At 42.7% G+C, this 22,654-nt stretch overlaps 1 protein-coding gene and 1 long non-coding RNA gene across 3 annotated transcripts in view; one reads left to right on the plus strand and one right to left on the minus strand.

Moving 5' to 3' along the window:
• Positions 1-3,527: 3,527 nt before the first annotated feature.
• The window catches only part of LOC142499720 (uncharacterized), a 118,146-nt gene continuing 99,019 nt past the window's right edge, over positions 3,528-22,654 (minus strand). Inside the window, exons 3-4 of one of the 2 annotated variants that reach the window (XR_012802720.1) lie at positions 12,268-12,436; positions 3,528-3,742 (exon numbers count right to left, since the gene is read on the minus strand). This is a non-coding gene — a long non-coding RNA (uncharacterized LOC142499720). Of the gene's footprint in view, positions 3,743-12,187; positions 12,437-22,654 lie in introns of both variants that reach the window. The other variant, XR_012802721.1, reaches the window with a different exon arrangement.
• Positions 20,905-22,654, plus strand: part of LOC142499714 (NADP-dependent alcohol dehydrogenase-like) — a 72,182-nt gene continuing 70,432 nt past the window's right edge. The window contains exon 1 of the mRNA XM_075609503.1: positions 20,905-21,009. Coding sequence (XP_075465618.1) covers positions 20,992-21,009 — 18 coding nt within the window. The 5' untranslated portion in view covers positions 20,905-20,991. The remainder of the gene's footprint in view (positions 21,010-22,654) is intronic.

Genomic DNA, 22,654 nt, shown 5'->3' on the forward strand with positions numbered 1-22,654 from the left:
AAACACACTAAATGCACCTATTCCACTGTTTTGATGTACGCAGATTTATTACCCTGTAATTACTAATATATAGCATTACTTGCTTCACTATTTGGCGTTGTGCGCTGTTTCTTTTGTTTCCATTTCTTAGAGTGTGGGGGGTGCTGAGCCACCCCCTGTGTTTATAGCAGCAGACGCCTCTACAAATACACGGTTAGGTGATATAATTTCTTCATATATACACCCTCACTGTGGTTATTGTGATTTATTTCTTGGTCACTTATTTATGTGGTTTAGTCACTGCACTATATTTATATTCTACATTTTTGGTTAGATAGTAGCGCACAGTATTTTCTCTGTTTTTTACTGTCTTTGCTCTTCACTGTTGCTGCACATCTTATCTTTATCACCCATTATTAGTAATATTTTTCTGCTTACATCGTTAGTTTATCAATATGGTTTGGAGCTTGGTTAATTGTAGGGAGAAAAGGGAGGAACACTTTAAACTCCTCTTTACAGACGAAGTGTTACATGGTCAGCCCAATGAACCAATCAATTTAACAGCTAAAGAACAATTTAAAATATTAGAACGGCTATTACTTACCGAGGGTAAACATTGGCTTGAGACCAAAACCCTACAAAGTTATTTGGATGTGGGTAGAATACCAAGAGGTCTCAGGTTTTCAAAAAGCCCTACCTTCGGTAAGGATAACCCTAAATTTATGCAGGAGTGGAACAGAATACAGGACGAGTGTTCTAATGATCTCATTAGGTTAATAATATATGAAAGGAACCGTGAGATCAAAGACTTAGAAAAGGAGATTTTGAAAGCAATTAAAGCATTAGAACCGATAGTGATAGAAACTGATTGCTCGGAGATTGAGCATGATTTAAAAGTTAAATTAGAGTATGAAGAAGATGAACTTTTAAAAACGAAACACAATAAATTTTTAAGAGACAAATTAGATTACCAGCAAGGAAGACAGAGGGACTGGGCTAAAAAAGATAGAGGAAGGGTAGTAGGCGATGAGTATATCCCCCATAAAAAAGAAAGAGGGGGGTCTGTACATTCAAAGAACAGACAAGAAAATTACCACACCTACGAACAGAAGAGAGAGAGCAGAACCAATAAAAATGATCGATCAGATAGAGATCGCTCACGCTCTAACCGTGGTAATGGGTACCGCAATCCCAATTATAAAGGGAAAAATTACATTGAGGGCTTTAGGTATGGCTCAAGGCCACAGGGACAGCATAGAAATGATGAATATGAGCACAAAGACCCCCATGCGAGGACATCTAGATACTCACCCAGGAACTTCCTTAAATACTCACCCAAACGCCCGGTTAGACCTGAACCCACTACAGATTCACCTTCTTTTTTAGACTTGATAAGAACAAGACTAGAAAGGAAGGTAATAACAATGAAAGATATACAGAATACCCCCCAAGAGAAAAGGAAGAAAAGGGTTACATCAGACGAGGAACATGAGGAGGGACCAGAGCACAAAAGAAGAGAGTACTCTTGGGAAAGAACACCCTAGCAAACAAAGGGGTTTTTAATCTCTCCTCCACAGTTTTAAGTAAGGATCAATTGAGCATACTTGGAAGGGGTTTGAGTTTTTCCAAAACCTGTGGACCAAGCTCCTTCCAGTTGTTTAAAGATCTACACAAGTTCACTCGCAATATTACCCTAAAGAGACATTTTCTGAAACAAATATGGACCGTATTCCTGGTAAGGCTGCTATGGTTGCTGCAAGTAATTCTGATAAAGAAATAGAAATTAGACATACTGAATTCAAAACCCAATCTAAGTTCTATCCCGCACATTCCAAGGGTCATCATATTGATACATTTTTTAATATGGTCATCAATGATTTTAACATTTTATCACGTAATTTTAAGTCAGGTAACATTAAACATAACCTCAGTGTAAGCGAGTCCCTAGCCCTTAAAACATTGAAGGATGATGCAAGCCTAATTATAAGGCAGGCAGACAAAGGTGGTGGCGTAGTAGTCCAAAATAGGTGTGATTATGAAAAAGAAGCTTTAAGGATTCTTAACGACACATCGTCCTATGTCAAATTATTGAGGGACCCCACAGCCGAGTTTTTAAGGGAACTAAAAGCGCTATTAGATAATGCAGTCACTCTATCCGTCATCACTACAACAGAGTTCGCCTTCCTATTTTCTGAATTCCCAAGGATCCCCATATTTTACCACCTGCCGAAAATACATAAGGCCTTGGTGGATCCACCCGGACGCCCAATCGTATCAGGTATACAATCTATGACAGCCAATCTTAGTCAATACGTGGATTTTTTTCTCCAACCGTATGTTGGTAAATTAACCTCTTATTTGAAGGATTCTACTGCAGTTTTAAATTTATTTAAAGATTTCAAATGGAAGAGTTCATATGTATGGATTACATGTGACATAAAATCCCTCTATACAAATATACCCCATCAGAAAGGGTTGGATGCAGTCAACTCCTTTTTGGAAGTAGACCCCACAATGCACCCATTAAATAGGAAATTTATTCTCGAGTCTATTAGTTTCATATTGAAACATAATTATTTTCTGTTTCTTTCCACTTTCTACCTGCAGGTTTGCGGAACTGCAATGGGTACTAGGTTTGCCCCCAGTTTCGCAAACCTGTATGTGGGTAAGTGGGAGTCTCAGTTCATTGTGCCCGAGGAACCCTACCACAGGAATGTCGTTGTGTGGAAACGCTACATAGACGACATCCTGTGCGTGTGGGACGGTGATTATGCATCGGCCAGTGCATTTGTAGATAACCTGAATAGGAATGATTTCAACCTTGAGTTTACACATAAGGTGGATGCCACCCAGATAGATTTTCTGGATTTAAGACTTACTTCCAGAGCGGATGGCACTGTGGAGACTGAAACCTTCTTTAAGGAGGTGGATACTAACAATTTGCTGATGGCGAATAGTAATCACAAAAGTACATGGATAAAAAATATACCAGGAGGGCAATTTGTCAGACTCAGACGTAACTGCAGTAGTTTAGAGGTTTTTGACAAGCCGGCTAATAAACTATTTTTGAGATTCAGAGAGAGGGGATACCCTAAGGAACTTCTCGAAAGAGAGATTATAAGGGTACGTAACATGGATCGTAAAGATATGTTAATTCAAAATAGAACCAAGACAAGAAATAAAATAGGCCCAATAATGAAAAATGACATTTTAAATGTGGCCTTCATTATGGATTATAATTCTGTACATAGGGACATCGAAAAGGTTTTTTATAAACACTGGGGTATTTTGTGCAATGATCCCATATTGGGATCACATCTAGACACTAAACCACGGTTTATCTATAGGAGAGCCAAAAACATTAAAAATTTGCTAGCACCTACTGATGTTTTTTTAAGTAATAAAACTACAGTACAAAAGAACTGGTTAGGGCCTAAACCAAAAGGCAATTATATTTGTGGTAAGTGTAGTATTTGTAAGTACCAACATCCTGACAAAAATACATTTAATTCTAAAAACACACAAGAAGTTTTTAATATTGATGACTTTATTTTATGTACATCTACACACATTGTTTACTTATTGGAATGTGCGTGTGGATATCAGTATGTAGGCAGAACCAAACGCAGCCTTAAAGTTCGTATCCAGGAACACGTCAGAAATATAAAAAACGGTTTTGAAAAACACAGTGTTTCCAGACACTTTTTATTACACCACAACAAAGATCTGTCCAGTCTCACTTTTAAGGGGATTCAGTTTATTCCTGTAAATAGAAGAGGTGGGGACAGAGTTAAAACATTATCATCTAAGGAGACATATTGGATACACAAGTTAGATACTATGTCCCCTAAGGGGTTAAATGAGGATGTTGACATCTGGGCACTTTATTAAGAGGAATTTTTATTAAAAAAAAAAAAAATTCTAGCCCCCTTCTCCACTTAAACCCAAGGGATATCACTGATCTATGTATCTCTGTTTTCCCTGCTCTGTTCTATTGTCTATATGTATTTATATTGTTACTTTTAGTTGCATCTTTTATATGATACTATCTATTTTAGTACTAATATTGTGTTTCTTTTATTCCAGCATGCTTTTAATTATTTATGCTAGGTTTAGTTTATGTTTATAAAATCTTTTTATTATGTATGTAGTTAATAAAGTTGTTGTTTTAAAAGTAATGATTTCATCTTCCCTATCACTTTAACCATTACCTAGTCTAGATGATTGGTCCATTTTTAATTGTTTGACCAATGAGACATCTTTGTTAGGTACTTAAGACCTCTGGGTAATGGCTAAATTATTCCCTGAAGAAGTAGTTTATTCTACGAAACATGTTGGATGATTTTTATCTAGTGCCTTAATATTGCCATTGCCTCCATTGGCTTCACCCTGTTAGTATTACTCCCGGTGGTAATTTTGGGCATATGAGAGACTTTGAGAGACTTTGACTGCCTCCCTGCCGGTTCCCTCGCTGCTGCGTAGACTGTGACGTCATCACGCAGTATCCCGTGACGGAGCGACAACGTGGCACGCCGAGTGTACCCTTGCAGAGCTGAGGTCTCACCCCCGTACAGTGGATCTGCTCGCTGAGCCACACGAGCTGCACCAGACGGCCTGGAAGCGCGAGCGGTCCCACCAAGCACCAATACCTGCAACGGCGCCTGGTTGCTGTAAAGGGAAATCCCCTTGGGAGCGATGTACTGCGGGATGAGGGGTTTTGGACATTAATCCTGCTCCTGAACCAACGTAGCGCCCCCGCTGAGAGAAGCAAGCTGCAGACTCTTCTGACAACAGTTGCTGAGTGGTAACTTGTGTGAAACACACTAAATGCACCTATTCCACTGTTTTGATGTACGCAGATTTATTACCCTGTAATTACTAATATATAGCATTACTTGCTTCACTATTTGGCGTTGTGCGCTGTTTCTTTTGTTTCCGCGTCTATTGAGTGCATAGAGAAACTGGGTAAAGGCCCGCGAGAATGTAGATTGGGAGACCCCGCCCACTATGCCCACAGTTGTCTGGAATGACGCGGAAGCAAGATAATGTAATGAGCACAGCATTTTAACAAGCCCAGGGACTGCACGACTTCTGGCTGTCACAAAATCTAAATCTCCCCTTATCTCTTCATAAAGAGATAAGATTGCTGCTGAACTCAAACGATAGCGACTTACTATCTCCTCCTCACTCATCCCATCTAACAGGGTTCTCTCCCTGTACACACGCGGACGAGGCACTACTTGTCTTCTCTGTCTTCTCTGATCTCCTATCCCTCTACCTGTCCCTCGCCCTGTCCCTCTCCCTGTCCCTGTCGTATCCGCGTGCCTGTCCCTGTCACTGTCCCTGGCTCTGTCCTTCCCTTGCCCTATGTCATTCTCTTCATCTGCAAGCCACTCATGCAAAAGAATGTTCCGACGTCTCCTAAACAATCGCAACATTTTGAAATCAGTAGCTGTGAATGAGCAGGTAATGGGCGTCCTTTAAATAGGTATGTGATGATGTCAGGTGACATACTAAAATGCTACGTGTTACATTAACATATTAAAGTACTTGGCTCCCAAGCTGTCTCCATTTGATCTAAGAAATATTTTTCCTGTGTGTTCAGCAGGCAATCATGATATTTGACAATGATGTAACGTGAAGCTTTGTACAAGCATTCATTGTAAATTATTAGTGTAATGTGTAATGCATGTAACACTTCTGAACGCAACACTCAGTCATGTAATTAGGCAAAAAGCCTGAGATTGATGTAGAAAAAGTTTGCAGCAACATGTCTAAGTAGCCATGTTAGTGTCACATGTTCACAACAATGAATTCTCGTGTGCATATGCATTAATTTATGTCATGAGGATAGTTGCTATTGAATCAGTGTGAAATGTGTAACAATGATTAACTAGTGTAGATGTGTGTATAAGTTAGTATGAAGTGCTTGTAATGCAACGTTTACAATGTAAACATGCAATGTGATTGACTGTCCAATAACGGACGTCATGAAAAAAGGGAGGACCCAAAGTACATGTAAACATGAGACGAAAGATGTACATGAACGTTTAAACATGCGTTACACATTACAAGCATTGTGTTATGTAAAGCAACATGAACATACGGTGTATGTGTTACATGTGTGACATGGGTAACATCATATAATAAATTGTCGCACAGTTCATTAACATGTTTGATGTGATGTGATGCTCTCCTTTAAGAGTTGAGTATAGGTTTTTCCCTTGACACATCATCACATGATGAGTAATGTGACACGCAAATGATGAAAACATATAAAAGTTCTATGTTATACAAATAATCAGTGAGGTGTGACACAATGCAGTGAATGGCCCCCACACTGCTCAACACATTTGTATTGTGAGCAATCGAACGTAAACAGTACTATACTGTTATACGTCCCCACTCCATTGACTCCATTGATGTACAGATGAGTTTTTTTTTCTAAGTGCCGTTCCGGCAGCCTTAGCAATCGTTCTCCCCTCCAACTTGCCAACTTTATTTGGCGGGACAAATTGGCCATGAAGTCTCAATTTCTTAGTGCCGATCAGCCCCGATAAGCTGATTTTGCTACTAGAATACAGCCGAATTAAAAAAGTGGCGATAAGTGCCGAAAACCGGCTTATCGGCAGGCGACTGGCCATAACAAAATTATCGGCTACGAAAACTGGGGAAATCAAGCAATTATCGGCGCTTACTGAATCTTAAACCCAATTTTGGCAGTAAAATGGCGAAAAAAACCTTATCAACGCTTACTGCATAGAGCCCTAGGTAAGGAGAATGGAGACAACACAAATGGAAGGAGGGAGGAGGGTAATCAAGGGAGCAACGTTTCCGTGGGAGACCCCTTCCTCGGGCCCGTTCCCTCAGGTCTATAAAGACCACAAGGTACTCCTTTAACCCTTATACCCCAGCCACCAGAGCAGCAATCAATAAACACAACAAATGAAATTTGAAAGCTCAAATGGGCAAAGTCCTGAGTACACCAGAGTACATAAGCAATAAGAAAAAATGAGTCAAACCATTCGGTTCACCGACAACACGTTTCTCTTTCTCCCTATCCTTTCCCTGGAGGGCTGCTGCTGCGCACATAGCTTCTCCATTTTGGCTTTATTTTTGTTAAATAAATCATGATACAGTGTAATATGTCACGTGTTGTTGTTCATCTGAGGTTGTATTTACCTAATTTTAGGACCTGCCAAGGAACAGATGATTGTTATTATGTACTGATATGTAAAACCATAGAATTCAAAGAGGTGTACTTTATTTTTCACACAACTGTAAAAACAGGAACGGTTTATTCACTCTTCGCAGCACAGTTCACGACAGTCTTCTACCGGATACAGTCTGTCAGGTTAGCTATCACTGAAGATGGTCACTGGACCGTCACTACAGGCCAAGGGAACCCGGAGCTGTCCTAGCTTTTCCCCACCTTCCTAGCAGAGGCAGAGGTATGTCCACACTCACTCTCCCCGGAGGGAAGAGCACATGGGAAGGCCCAAATCTCAGGCTCCGAGTGGTGGGACCTGCCTTCCTCAGAGGAAAGGACAACCTACTAACTGCCAGTAAACTGGCTGGCAGTAAACCCTATACAATCAGGTTGCCAGTATTTGGTATGGGGTTCTCCCCCTCACCCTTGGTCCGGCCCTTAAGTATAGCTAGGAGGCGGCCACCCCGTTGTCCCAGCTACAACAGGATGTACCACCCTCCGCTGTCACTCAAGTGCAGTACCAAGGGGGAGGGGGAGAACCCCATACCAAATACTGGCAACCTGATTGTATAGGGTTTACTGCCAGCCCAAGGGCAGAATAGTAGCCAGGGAAGAAAGTCCAGGGCATTCAGAGTGAAAACCATATGCAGATAAAATTGAAAAAATACTTAACTTAAGCAGACAGGGTGCTTGCAGAGGGGCCAGGTCCCCCATCCAGCTCCAAAATAGATACAAACAAAAACAGGACTGCCGCACTCACTGAAGAAATAGTAGAGATTGTATTGCATCATAAAACAGGAACACATAAAAAATAGAGCGATGTTTCGGGCCTCCTGGTCCTTCATCAAACTCTAATTGCAGTGTACTGTATAAAACTCTGCTATTTTGTATAGAGATGTCAAGAAGCCTAATGTTGCACCTGAACAGCTTCACAAACAGCTGACTATGGTGGCTTCAATAGTTCAAAAACAGTAAAAAAAATGGTCAAAACTGAGCAAGAGCATCATGATAGGTTCTTGTTATTTCAGTCTGTTTGCTAGCACTGCGCAATGTGAACGCTTCCTAAGATCAGAACTGCACCTGCACATCATGGTGGATTCTTGTGGTTTCAGTCCGTGTGCCTGTACTAGGCTTGCCAATCGCATCATAGAATCAGAACTGCCCATGTGCATCATGATGGTTTCTGACGGCTTCGGTGAGAGCGCACGCGCATCGCATTGTGATCACATAGTAGTTATGCCACTCTCATGCATGTGCAAGACCCATCCTACTGGCTGTCATATTTGCATTAATAATTCTGGACGGGACACGCTGGAAGCCTCCCTGCTGTTTCTTGATGACCTAAATAGAGCTAGGTCAATGATTAAATGTACACTCCTACAAGAACTACAGGAGGTGAGCTTTCTTGATACCCAAGTGTATAAGCCGGATGATAGAATACAAATTGATCTATTCACTAAGGGCACTGATCGTAATACATTGTTGAAGTTTAGCAGTTTTCATCCACCGAGTACAATCTTCTCCCTCCCGAGAAGCCAGCTCTATAGGGTGAAGAGAAAAATCAGCCAGCCAGCAAGAGGTGGTTATGGAAAGATTGCTACAGATGACAGAGACATTTAATGTTAAGGGGTATCCTAGCAGTGTTCTGGATGACGAACTAACAAAGCTAGATAATCTGAGCTGGGAAACACTGCTTATACCGAAGCTTAACAGGATTCCATTTGATCACGTTCAGTACGTCTTGTCCTAGAATTGGTACGGCAATTCATAAACATTGGCATTTAATTGATTCTGATGCAAGTTGGCGACAAGTACTGAAAGCACCCGCTTTGATGGCATATAGGAAAGCTCCAACACTTAGGGCTGGGACCCGCTGCGCCCGGCGGCGCGGGCGGCCGCATGAGCGTTCCCACCAGCAGGGGAATCCTCCCGAGCCGGTCCCAGTCCCCCCTGGCTGCACAGCTCACTACACGCTGGGACGCGTCAGCTGCCAGGGGATTCAAGAGAATTGTAATCCCAAGCGGCGACGCGTCACATGGTGTGGCTGTGAGCCAATGAGGAGGGGAGGCTTCGGGGAGCAGGGAGGAGAGTGTGGGGGGAAAGCAGCGATTTTAAATAAACTGCAGCACCAAGGAAGTCCCCCCTGCTCCTTCCCACAGACTCTCTCCTCTTTGGGGGGGGGGTCCCCCTTCCGATTCTCCCCCTGCTCTGATCCCCCGGGCTCTGATTCACCCCCCACCCACCCCCCGTGAGTATTTGTGAGAGCGTGAGTGCCTGTCTGTGTCTGTGTGTGTCTGTGTGTATGCCTGTCTGTGTGTGCCTGAGTGCGTGTCTGTGTGTTAGGAGTTGAGGGGCTCAGCGACAGCGGTTGAGGGGTTGAGGAGTTGCGGGGCTGAACGGCTGACGGGCGGTCCCGCCCCCTCACGTCATGGCCGTGCCCCCCACGTCATGGCCGTGCCCCACCACCTGTTTTTGCCACGCCCCCCCGCTCGCAAAAATGGTCCCTTTGGACCGGAAAAAGGCCCAAGTGCCTCTCTATGTGCCACCTGTCTGCAGTGTGGGTGCGTGGTCTGAGGCAGCGGGGCCTTAGCCTTAGGGATTCCCTAGTAAGAGCTGACAGGTTCTGAGAAGACTGTTGGATCACAGTTCAAGGGTGTCTATATCCAGGGAACATTTCCCTGCTTATCCTGCACACAATGTGGCAATGTCCAAAAGGGGTCCACATTTACACACCAGGCAGAAGTTTAACATTAAGGGTTATGCAACCAGTAACTCAGATTATGTGGGTTGGCTTATGTTGGTGAAACAACACATAAAGCTAAGGAACGGATTAGCCAATATAAATCCACTATTAGGTGCAAAGTGTGGGACCAACCTTTGTCCGCTCACTTCCTACAGTCTGGGCACAATGTGAGTCAGCTGCAATAACAAATCATTGAAGTGGTTCCTAAACTACGGAGAGGGGCAATCTGGTTCAGGCCTTAAAGAGAAGAGAATCCTTCTGGATTTGTAAACTGGATACACTTCATCCAGGAGTATTTAAACAAGAATATAATCTCACTAATTTGGTTAAATTAATTTTACCGAGTGTTACCATGAGGATTAGTTCATCGAAGCTTTCTGGTCTCTACATATTCTCGTGATGAGTGACAGTTGACATTTACATATTTTATAGGAGACTCCGATTCATGTTATGTCTCATTTGCTCCACCCTTTACTGTATATATCCCTGCCTGCTCTTGTCCTCCCCTTGGAGACTTTTATACTAGGTCATTATTTTTTTATTTGATGTGGTTTATATAACTATCTTAAAGCTGCCATTGTCGCCCTTTCTTGGAAGTGATGAACGGTGGAGATCAGACTGTCCTGGTGTGAAATAGCCACCGCATATTCTGCTGTGTGGGTGAGTAATAATTACAAAGTGGTATATAATGACCATCCACCTATTTTGGCAGATCACTGGTGGCTATCTATATGTGAAGATTAAAGCGCAATTGAGAGAGAGTTGTTTGATATACAAACATATAAACCAATAAGGGCAATACTGTTAAGTAAATAAAGCACTCACAATAGTACTGGTGTTGGATGTATCTGCAATCTCCATGGTTCCTCAAAAGATACACATAGGAGAAAACATAGCATAATACGTTTTAATAACACAATACACTAAGCTGGGAGAAGAAACAAACTCACATTCTCCCAGTTGTAAGATGCATTAGGTGTGTAGCAGGGTTCCCCCTGGGCCCCCCTTACCTCCCCTAATTGGGGGAACCCCTGCGCGGTGTCAGGGAGCTGCAGGGGTGAGCGCTTTTCTGGGAGCTCTAGGCGGCATCTACAGCCAGGCACCGCCATTTTGTGTGCGTTCGCGCATACGTGGAAGCTCGCGTCTGCGCAGTTTAGCCTCAAGAGATGCAGCGACCATTACAGAGAGGGAGGCAGGTCATCGATGGTGCTCCGTAGTGCAGAGACCCCTAGAAGTCGCGCATGAGCATTTAGGGCGATGCGGCAGCCATTACAGAGTTGCGCAGGCTCAGTGGAGAGTAGCGGCGGCCATTACACATAGAGCATGCGGCCCCAATGCTAAAGAGGTCCTGATAGGACTACAAATCCCAGCAGCCTCTGGGGATTGCCCTTTCACACAGATCACATGCAGCCAGAACAGCCACTAAGGCTGACAGATTCTCATGCTGCATTTCCCCCTGCATACTAGGTTACCCCCCCAGGCAGGCCCTGAGCCATACCATAGATTGTGGTTGCGACAGGGACAGGCCCTAGGTAGGTGCACTGCCCCTTTAGTTATTTGTTAGGTTCAAGGACACAGCAGCAGTGCTGCGAGCCCCTGACAATTGTGTCTGGACACAGAACATCACTCAAGATAAAGACTATCTTCCTGGTGGGACTGTCTGGCGGGACGCCACCCCACGCATCAAGAGCGGAAGCATCGTGGATTACACTTTCAGATTCATCAGCCAAGTACAACATTTGCACGCCCGGTTGTGGACACACCCGGCAGGTACCATGAAGTCACCAAGTGCACCAACTACACACCTCATATTAGTGGGCAGTGCTGTTCCACACTTGGGTGGGGTTGTGGGACTTTTGAGACACTTGGGTGGATGGTGCTGGGGTTGAGGCCCAGTGAGGCCAGGTTAAAGGGTGACACTGCTGTGTTACCATTGTTGATGTATTGTGATGTGTTATGTGTTAGTGCATATAGTAAACTATTTTATCCATACCCTGGTGTAAGTACTTACTGTATGTGGTTCCTGTGTAAGGGGTTATTCTACACACTAGAATCCCTGTACAGGTGGAGGCGCTGTAAGCAGTACATTCCAGGATACACCCCAGGCTCCCAGTGGCGGAGGTTCAGGCCTCCAGTGAGCCTATCAGGTATTGCACCACACCTGGTAACATATATAGATTTCCCCACATGGCCCCTATCTGCGATTGGAGGGGTGAGGGGGTTGGGTTACAGGTGTATTAAGGGTACACCCATACCACTCTGGATGTCTTGTAGGATTCAGCCAACTTTTTAAGTCATTTTCTTCCACCTCAGTTGCCTCACTCGTCTGTTTCACCTGGTAGTAGCTCCTGGCACTTCCGCGTCTGCGTGCACTGCAGTACAGTGGCTCGATGGGGTCAGACATTTCAGTTCCTGAAATTCCAATCTACTGCTTCCTCAGGGGATAATCTCCATTGACTCTCCATGGACCATTTATAGAAGCAGTGGTCCAATCAAAGCAGTGTCTAAAAAATATTTTAAAATGCTCAAATTACATCCCCACTCTAATCTTATAGAAAGGCATTGCCATGGCAAAACAAATGCAAGTGAATAGAGCTACAGTTACATAACACACATATACTAATTTCTTTAATAACACAATACAAGTTAAAATATATTAAAACTACCTAAAATGCATAAATACAGACTGAATGCTTAAAATAAGCTTCACAGTCAAATGGAGCTAAACTATAAAAAGAACAGACAAATGTTAATGCAAAATTCAATAGTACATAATTACTTCCCATGTACTGTATATAAAAATGCTTGTTTGGCAGCCAAAAAGAATTGATATACTTTTTCATGTAATGCAATTTGAGTCTGATTAAACCAACCAATAGATATACACTGGCGACACACTTTATTCGAGCTCGGCTAGTCCCACGAATTCGGGTATACCCGGGTGTATTGAGGTTTGTGACTGTTTTCTGCCCGAGTGCATTGAGTTATTTTCCGGCAGGGATTGAAGCATTTTATTCCCGTTGGCTGCAATACTGCACACTACATATATATATACTGCATTACAATTCATGAATTTATGCCATCTGGTAGACACGCGAAGCATTGCAGCCTATTAAATCCTAATCATTATCATTTAACAGATCAGCCGCCCATCAGCCAGGCATGAACCCAGGCTGGGAAGGCAAATGCAACGGGGCTTGTCAGAGGTGAGGAGCGGCGCATTCCAGGTATCTGCCAGGTACATACCGGGTATTTGCTCGAATAAAGTGTGTCGGTGCAGTATTGTTATTGATATTGACCTTAGAGAGTCCACATGACCAGTGTAGTCCAATGAGATGTATAATCACAGTAACACAGGCTCCAGGATGCTGCCATGTTTGTAAACACTCTCTGCTCATACAGCTGCTTGCAATCCATTTAATTTTGGCACGATTTTTGTAATTATGATTCTCCCTATAAATGCTAGCTCTTTGCTCCCCTCACCACTCCCAGAAGAAGACAGTTTCCCGTCGAAACGCGTTGGAGTGGGAGTCCTGCTGAGGGGGGCCCCTACCTTTCCTATCTACAACATGGAGTATTGACCTAACTATTTGTGACAATCACCTGCTGAGTGGTAACGTATTTTTGCAATCTGTTACCTTCAATTCCTGTGTACCTCTATCATGTAATTATTGCATCAAATTATATGGCATAATATCCTTTACATGTGGTCACAAGGTCTCAGTATAGGTAGATTGTCACGTAGGTGTGCTTAGATATAGCCACCTACACCCTGTATGTGTCTTGATTTTTATCTTTACTTGACTCTTGCCTCCATGTCCAATATGTTTAGGTAGCGCTGAGCCCCCCTCTTCTTTTAAAATTTCATCCCCTGTTTTAATCAACTGAATAAAATACCATTTTTGTTACACTTTCATTCATGTCCGTGTGCTATTTAAAGGTTGCTTTCCTCTTGTTGTTTGCATATATATATATATGTTTAGCTGATGCTCTTAAACTGATGCAGTAGATACCTGACAACCCCTTGTAGGCTAAGAGCCTGAAAACAGAGATCACATGTATGTGAATACTACCAAGCAGTATTAAATTCAATGAATAATGTCATCTGATATGTACTAAATATCTGACAAACCATTGTAGGCTAAGAGCCTGAGAGCAGACAGCACATAAATGAAAATACTATTAATGAAAAACAGTCTGTGCAAGTAATGCAACAGTCACTACCAATGAATCACTAAGGCACAAGCAGGCAACAGTCTTTGGTCTGTGTCTCTGGTGTTTGTTGTACAGAGTCCCAAATGCTCGGTGTGTGCTGTAAAAAGTCCCAGGTGCTCAGTATCACAAGATCTCCTCTCACCGCTTAATCACAGTTACTGTATGCCTTGCAGCTTGGTGCAAGGAAAGTAAGCACAAACCTTAATATTATATTAATAAATAAACAAAAAACAAATAAATATCACCAAGAGGAGATGCAGCTGGTGTGAGAGATTTCTCAATCACTCAAAGTAACATCTGCGGGAGGACACAAAGCGCAAAAACTTCCTCTCCAGGGTGGAAAGAATCACAATGAATCATAAACCGATGTAGGCAGCATATGTGGGGAAAGAAGAAAAAATATAGTGCTACAGTACACAGTTTTAATTAATATAAAAATACTAGAGCAAGGAGCTCCAATATACTCACATGCTCCAGAACAAATAAAAGCAGTTTAACCACTCTGGGTTCAGACGCAGGTAGGTAAGGCTCTAGTCAGCTACAACACGTCCTCTGCTTCCGCACTCGGGTGGTGTCTGACATCACGGACCGGTTCTTCCAATCATCCAGCAGAAGGAGAAGTATCATCTGGCTCCGTTATAGTCAGCAACAGCGCAGGCCGTGTGGGCGGGAAGACATGAAAGCAACACAGCTGATGTCACAGCAGAGAGTCCGCAAAGAATCTCACTGCTTCACAGGTCAGAGCGTACAGGTAACCCTACGCGTTTCATCCGGTAGTTCGGACTTCTTCAGGGGTGTTTATGATTCCTTGTGATTCTTTCCACCCTGGAGAGGAAGTTTTTGCTCTTTGTGTCCTCACCCAGATGCCTTGCAGCTTGCAGTGCATCTCCAGGGCTGGTCAAGGGATCATCAATCAATGGTTCTGGCTCCACTTCCCTGTTATGGTTGGTTGAGAGTTCCTCACTGTTGGCACTGAACAGACACTTCTTTGTGTTATACAACTTCTGCATTGGGCTATCTGGATAGTCTATCATCCGCGTGATGAATCCTCCATTTTCTCTAGGCTGCAGGGCATCTCAGACCCCGTTTTTCTCCACGAGATCTGCGGACATGTCTGTCCCTTCTATGGTAAATGAAGCACCACTTTTCTTTTTCCTTTTACACCTTTTTGTTTTGGACGACTCCGTCCCATCAGAGATACTGGGGTCTCCGTCTTTATTTGAAACTTCAGCAGCTTCACTATATCTGCCAGGCTTTTCTTGCAGTTGCTTTAGCTAACAGGAATATTTGGTGTCATAGAGACCTGTTTTTTTGGTGTGTACCGAGTTTAGGCACCTCCACCATTCTTGTGGTGTTTTGGGGGTGTGACTCGGTTCGGGTTCCCCATATCTTCATCCTTATCCTCATAGGACCGGAAGGGCCACACTTCTGTGAGGTAGGATTCATTACAGGAATGCACATCTTGTCCTTCACTTTGGGGCTATCATGTGTATTTTTCTTTCTCACATCGGGAGGCGATATTGCAGCTGTTTTCACTGTTTTTGCTAGAACCCTAGCTGGTAGTCCTACAGGTGGGCACACTTTTCTTGCAGAGTTTGTAGCTTTCACAGGCATCTCTGTAAACTTTTTCTTCTTCTCTATTTTTGCAGATTCTGAGCCACCACAGTACTGTGTACACATTCTTTCTAATCAGTGATACTGGATGTGCACTTGCTAAGAAACACTTCTGTGTTTTCCTTATTACCACAGCACATTGCTTGCTGCTGCAGTTCCTTGGCACATTGAAAAAAATATTCCTCATGCTGCTGCCCTTTTTCTGGGGTCACATAGGAATCACCCTCATCATCCAAATTAGGCCTGAACGGACATTGCTCCATGTGGCGGGGCTCTTTACGCCAGGAACACAGATTCTTCCCCATTCTTGCAGAGTCTGGTGTTTGACTGGTGGGGTAGACTCTGGTCACAGCATCAGTCCCTTGGGTGGGTCACCGTCTGGTCTCTATCCTGCCTGTATGTGTAGCCCTTTAATTCTTGTCACTGCTGCAAGTGATTCTTTTTTTGTTTCTCAGGCTGTTGCAAGAACTGTATGCAGGCAAAAGCAAAAAAAATTCACAGGCAGTCTCTGAGGCACCTTTGAAATTCTAGGGCCACCTTTCTTACCACTTCTGACACCATATGTAAGAGATGTGTGCAGAGGTACATATAATGGAGACTGATTTGAGTGAAATTATATCCTGGCTTTATTGAGCCTGTTCCTTTATCCAGACAAACACATACAAAAACAACAAAATAACAAACCCCTTTCCCTTTGCAAGGGCTAAATTGCTTCCCCAGACCCTATCTGCAGGACTATCCCCCCAAAGTCTAAGGCGGTACCTTAAGCAGGTGGCCCTCCATGTCAGTCTCTGGCAGGATCCTGGGTTCTCTGTGTCGAGGAAATATAGGTCTCTGGGTGTCTGGATGTCTTGATCTCAGCACAGCCTTTGTACTCAAGACAGAGTCTGTGTGCAGACTTCTCTGTTCTACTATCAGCCCAAATGTGAGCTAAGGAATCTCTCTCCTGTTTATTACATCAGGCTTTTCTCAGAGTCCTAATAAGCCAGGTGGAGTCTCATTGATTGCCTCTGTGCAAAGAAAATTGGGACTGTTCTCAAGCACATTTGTTTCGAATCTGTATTTTGTTTCACTTTTTGATTAGCAGTCAAGACACTGAGGGGGTTATGCACAAAGCAGTAATAAGTGTTTTTAAGTAAGATAAATGCCTTTATTTCTCAATATTGCATGCAGCGTGATTCGCAAAGCAGTGATAACACTGCAGGATCGCGCTTAAAAGGCTTTTTATCATCAAAACACAGTCATTGCTAAAAAAAAATGCGCCATAAATTGCGCCATAAAGCACGTATCTCACTTAAAAACACTTATCACTACTTTGTGCATAACCCTCTTAGTGCCAATTTGTTCTTAAAATTGGGTGCCTTTGAGAATATTATTTGTGGCCTCACTGGTAAAAATTCCCCCTAAAAGTGGATCTTGTTGTAGGATTCTCCAGGGCTTGTTTGAAATATTTTTAATTTTCCCCGACTGGGTACTATACTGTGTTACAAATGGGATCCAATCGCCCTCAAACCTTTTCAGTTTGTTGTTAGATTCTTTTTTTGGTAATGAGATATCTTTCCTTTGTAATTTACTGTCTTTTAACATCGCATTGTCTAGTAAGTTAGGATCATATCTCTTCTCCAAAAAACAATTTTTTCAAGAACCAGAGATTGCTCCTGACATACTGTATATTGTCTGATGTACAATTTATTTTTACCCGCCTTGTTGCCCATAGGGAATGTCATTTAACCAGTCCCTATGTTGACAACTTGTCCGGTCTATATAAGTATTGCAATCTATGGACTTGAAGTAGGTTTTGCATTTTATTATACTTTCCTCTACATACAAATGCAAATCCAGGAACTGAATCTCTGTTCTGCTGAGATTGTATGTGAACTTCAAGTTCCAGTCATTGCAATTTAAATTGTTGATAAATTCTATAGCACTCTCCTGGGTGCCACTCAATATAAAAATTACATCATCAATGTAGCGGTGCCACCAGACCAGGCCCACGCCTGGAACACCCCCTGTCCAAACATGATCCTCTTCCCAGGCCCCCAGGAAAAGATTGGCGTAACTTTGCGCGAACCTGATGGCCATGCCACACAGTTGGAGGTAAAAATGCTTGCTAAACCAAATGTAAATATTTTTAAAAATATAATCTATACTTGAGATCAGAAAGTCTATTAGTTCTTTTTTTAAGGAATCATCTTTGTTCAGTCCCCTTTTTATTGCTTCCAAGCTTTTGTTATGATCTATGCTCGTATAGAGCGATATAACGTCACACGTTACAAAGACAACGTTTTCATCCCAATCCGTTCAGTCAAAAATATTAATAACCTGCATAGTGACTCTTAAATAAGAGGGAAGTTTAACAACATAATTTTGGAGAAAAAAATCATTATAGTCTGACAGGTTTTGGGATATTGAGTTTATCCCGGATATTATATGCCTGCCAGGGGGTTTATCTAAACATTTTTTAATTTTGGGGATAAAATTAAATAGCGGGAGTCTGGGAAACTTGTTCAAATATTGATATTATAAATAATTAATCCCTAGTGATTTCCCCTTTATGAGTAATTTTCTAGAATCTTTTGGAAATTAATTGTTGGATTACTTTCCAAAATTGTATACAGGCATACCCCGGTTTAAGGACACTCACTTTAAGTACACTCGCGAGTAAGGACATATCGCCCAATAGGCAAACGGCAGCTCGCGCATGCACCTGTCAGCATGTCCTGAGCAGCAATACCAGCTCCCTACCTGTACCGAAGCTGTGCACAAGCGGGGAGACTATAGAGCCTGTTACACATGTGTTATTTACATCAGTTATGCATGTATATGACGATTGCAGTACAGTACATGCATCAATAAGTGGGAAAAAGTAGTGCTTCACTTTAAGTACATTTTTGCTTTACATACATGCTCCAGTCCCATTGCGTACGTTAATGCGGGGTATGCCTGTATGTTGTTTTATCACCCAATATTCGATTGGCCTCATCCAAGAATTATTCCTTGGACTTAATTACTGTCCATCCTCTTTTATCGGCCTGTTTAATCACAATTTGCTTGATGGATTGCAGTTCTAAAATTGCTTGGTGTTCTTTCTAGCTCAGGTTAAACTTTTTCTTGTTTTCTACCTCTTGTTACTTCTCAAAATCACTTGTGATCAGTTAAAAAAAGCTGACTCTTCCTCCCTCCAAATCGAGTCCTCCGGTGTCAGGATCACTGCTGGGCTCCGCCTCCCGGATGCATCATGCAGCAATGCCTGCGCGCTCAGACCCTCTCTGCATGGGCGCGCCAACACAACAGTGCACCCACGGAGGCACGCTGTCGTCACATCTCCACAATGTCTACTCACATTGGCGATTCACTCGCTCCATGCCGCATCCTCCCTGCATGCGCACGCTGCTCAGCAGCTAATCCCAAAACACACATCAGCTATGTCTCACCTGCATCCAATCCTGCTTCCTCCTATTAGCGTCCAACCTGGGTCTGATGTCATCCTTCTGCTACCTCCTGATTGGTTCCTCCTCTTTTATTTACCTTCCTGATTCCTGTCAGGTAAGGGCAGAGTGAGGCCAGCGGTGTAATGGCAATGACTCTTCGCGTTTCGGAGGAACTGTAATGCTTGCGCTGCCCACGAACAAAACAGGACCACGTTACTGAGGTGGGGAAGTATTGAACCACGCACCCACAGCAGCGGAAGTGTGCATGGCAGGCGGAGGACATGATCCCCGATTCCTTACAGGAACAAAGGATTTGCCCTGCAGAGAGCTCGTCCCTGGACCTGATAATCAGACCTTCCCTGCTCGCTATTTGTTCAGGTACTTAGCTTCCCCAAGCCTTTGTCATGATCCTGCATTTGTCTGCAGACAGCACAGCTAATTGAATTGCTGGGTCTGCATACAGAGAAATGTTTACTTCCTGTTTTTTTAATGGAGATTTAAATGATTTTCCAACAGAAAGCCACAACCGTTGACATTGCAGCTTTCTATTGGTCTGAGATTTGGCTGTTGGTTTAGTATTCTCTGAATAAATCCTGAAAAAAACATTAGTGGTAAAAATAGAAAATGTTTAGGGGGGATTGTTGCTTTAACCTCTGTAGTATGCCTCAATACTGTAGTCTGATTATTTGTTAGTATACTGGAGCAGAAAAATGAATTGTTTATACCAGGGGTGTACAAAGTGGGGTGTGCTACATTTTCGCGGGGGGGTGGGGCCCGGCTGTTACAGAGGCCTGGCGCTTCGACGAAGGCATTTAAAATAAATGCTGTGGAACTGCTAAACTTACCTTGGTTCCAACCACACATTTCCATGGCAACCGGCGTCAAATGAAGTGATGTCACACGACCCCACAACGTCATTTGATGCCGGAGCTGTGCAGGTGGGGGGGTGCACGAGTAGGAGGGGATAGGAGAAAGGGGGGTGCATGAAGGTAAGTTTGCACACCCCTGGTTTATACATTTGCTCCTTCAGCAACAGAATGACCTACAGCATTAAGGGCCTCATGCAGAGAGCAGCGCAGTAACAAACTGGCGGATTGAAGTATTTCCACATAAAATGGCGAGATTTAGCCTCCGTATGCAGAAAGCAACGGTACCCGACATTAATCGCATGAAGGAATATGGAGCGTTGAAATTGGCGCGAATCGCGCTGTTTGAAAGTGCTTTGAAACAGCGCGAGTTTAAAGTTCCAAATTTTTTTTTTTTTTTGCCGCCCAACTGAGGCGCCAAGGGTTTGCCAACTTTTTCTGGCGTGCAGACTTGGAGAACATCTCTCCATTTCTTTGGCGCAACTCTCTCACACATGCTGTTCGCCCCTTCCTGCATATGGCGGCTTAAAAAAGTGTCAAAATGTAGGTATTCGCCAGCGGCGCGGCGCGTTTTAACAAGGTTAAAAAAAACTGGCGCTTTTTTCTCATTTTCCCTATTACGCGCCAATTCTTCTATTTCTACTTACAAATCTCTCTGAAAACTGGCGAAACCGCGAGTTGCGCTGCTCTCTGCATAGGCCCCAATGTATTCCAATGCAATACACTGCAGGTGCCTTGGCCCTGCGGGAGTTACAGAATGTTCTGATTACATTCAATAATTAGGCATGGAAAGTGATTGATTGAATGATAATCACAGGGTGTAGCCTTAATGCAAATACTGTTTGTTATTGTTAGTAAAGGCAAACGCATAGTCAGAAATAAAAGCAGACGGTTTCGTGTTTGGAAGAGAGCAGTATTACTACTGGACTACACATGGACACCGCAGGAAAAGTATCCAAATCTTATTTTATATACAGTATATATATATATATATATATATATATATATGCATCAGTTTAGAGAGAAAGGAAGGTTCTTTCTTTGTAAAATATAGAATTACAAATGTACTGTATGTCTATCTCTTGAATGAAAGTGCAGATCTAAGATTTTAGTAAATACATCCAATGGGGTAATTGGGTAATATGCATTTGTAGTGTCTGTGCTGTGTCATTACATTCTGTAGCTTGTGTGAAGGGTTGAACTATAATTATAGATTCTTTAATAAAAGTAAAATGTACATTTTTGCAATTTATTCTAATGTGTTAGGTATTTTTATTGCTGTATTGATAATATTACCAAAGTTGTATTTTGTTAAATAATCTGCAGTAGAATTAGATCGTTTTCTTAGCTATTCTTTTTACTTATAGTGATGTGTATTTTGTAAATTGTGGATCATTTTCTTGGTCTTAATACCTGAGTTTTTACTCAATTTGTAGATCAAATTAAAAATAAAAACATATGTATCACATTCTGTAAAGCAAAATGATTTATTTAAGAATATATTAAGTAATAAGATTAACAAAAGGCTGACAAGAAATATATTTTTTGTAAATGTACACTGAAATGCATTTGCCTTTTGTCATATACTATTAGCCTGCTGTATGCAGTGTAAAGACTGAAATGCATTTGTTTTCTGATAGGTTGATGGACTGCTCCATACAAGGTTATCATCTCTTTAAAAAAATATTAAAATAATAGTATATGCAGCATGCTATACTATTCCATGCTCAAGACAGTAAAATAATAGCAAACATTTATTGTAAAGGGAGGTACGAATGTCCACTAATTCCCAAACCGGGCAATGAATTATGTTGTAGTCTCCGGTCAAGCTGTAGGGCTGGAACTTACCGCATGTTTCTAAAAAGAAACTCTAGCAATATTTATAACATTTTCAGACTGGGTCGTTGTGAATCATATAATACAGAACAATGCTGTGATATTTAAGTGCAAAACAGGAACTGTGAATGTCCAGTGCTGTAGAGCCTAAAAAGCAATGTCGAAGTAATTTTCTTTGTATAAAATCACTGTGTGATGAGATAAATCTGCTGGAGACTATATTTGTCTGCACACACCAGTAGCAGGAGATTCCATAATATGTGTATGTGTACCTCCTATATGTGGGTCTGGAGACCTGGGGGAGATACATAGAGACCACGTGCAGCCCAGCTGGTAAGGACAGATGGAGGCAGGTCCCCTCCCCTCTTATTTGGTTAACCAGCTCTGGAGGAAAGATCTATGTGATCGTCAGTCAGTGGTTTCTTGTAATGAATCTGGTAAACAGACCATGTAAAAGGAAAGGATTCTCATGGCTTGGTGCAGAGCTAATCTTGATGTACAGAAAGAGATATCCCCCGCGGTAGAAATTTGCAGTACACTGCCAAGAAAACGGGCTATAGCGAAAAACTATTTCAAAATAATTTATTAACGTCGTGGCATGAATAATAGAACTGATCCAGGAAACCTCAATGGCCAGGTCCATAGTAGGCGCGCGTGCGACGTCACACGCACCTGCACTTGAGGAGATTTGTGTCCTGCAGGGTTACGCTATGGGGGCATGGTGAGGTTGTGTCTAAGGCCTGCCGGGGCCGTGGCCGTG

The sequence above is a fragment of the Ascaphus truei genome, chromosome 1, assembly GCF_040206685.1.
Source record: "Ascaphus truei isolate aAscTru1 chromosome 1, aAscTru1.hap1, whole genome shotgun sequence".
NCBI classification, from domain to species: Eukaryota; Metazoa; Chordata; class Amphibia; order Anura; family Ascaphidae; genus Ascaphus; species Ascaphus truei.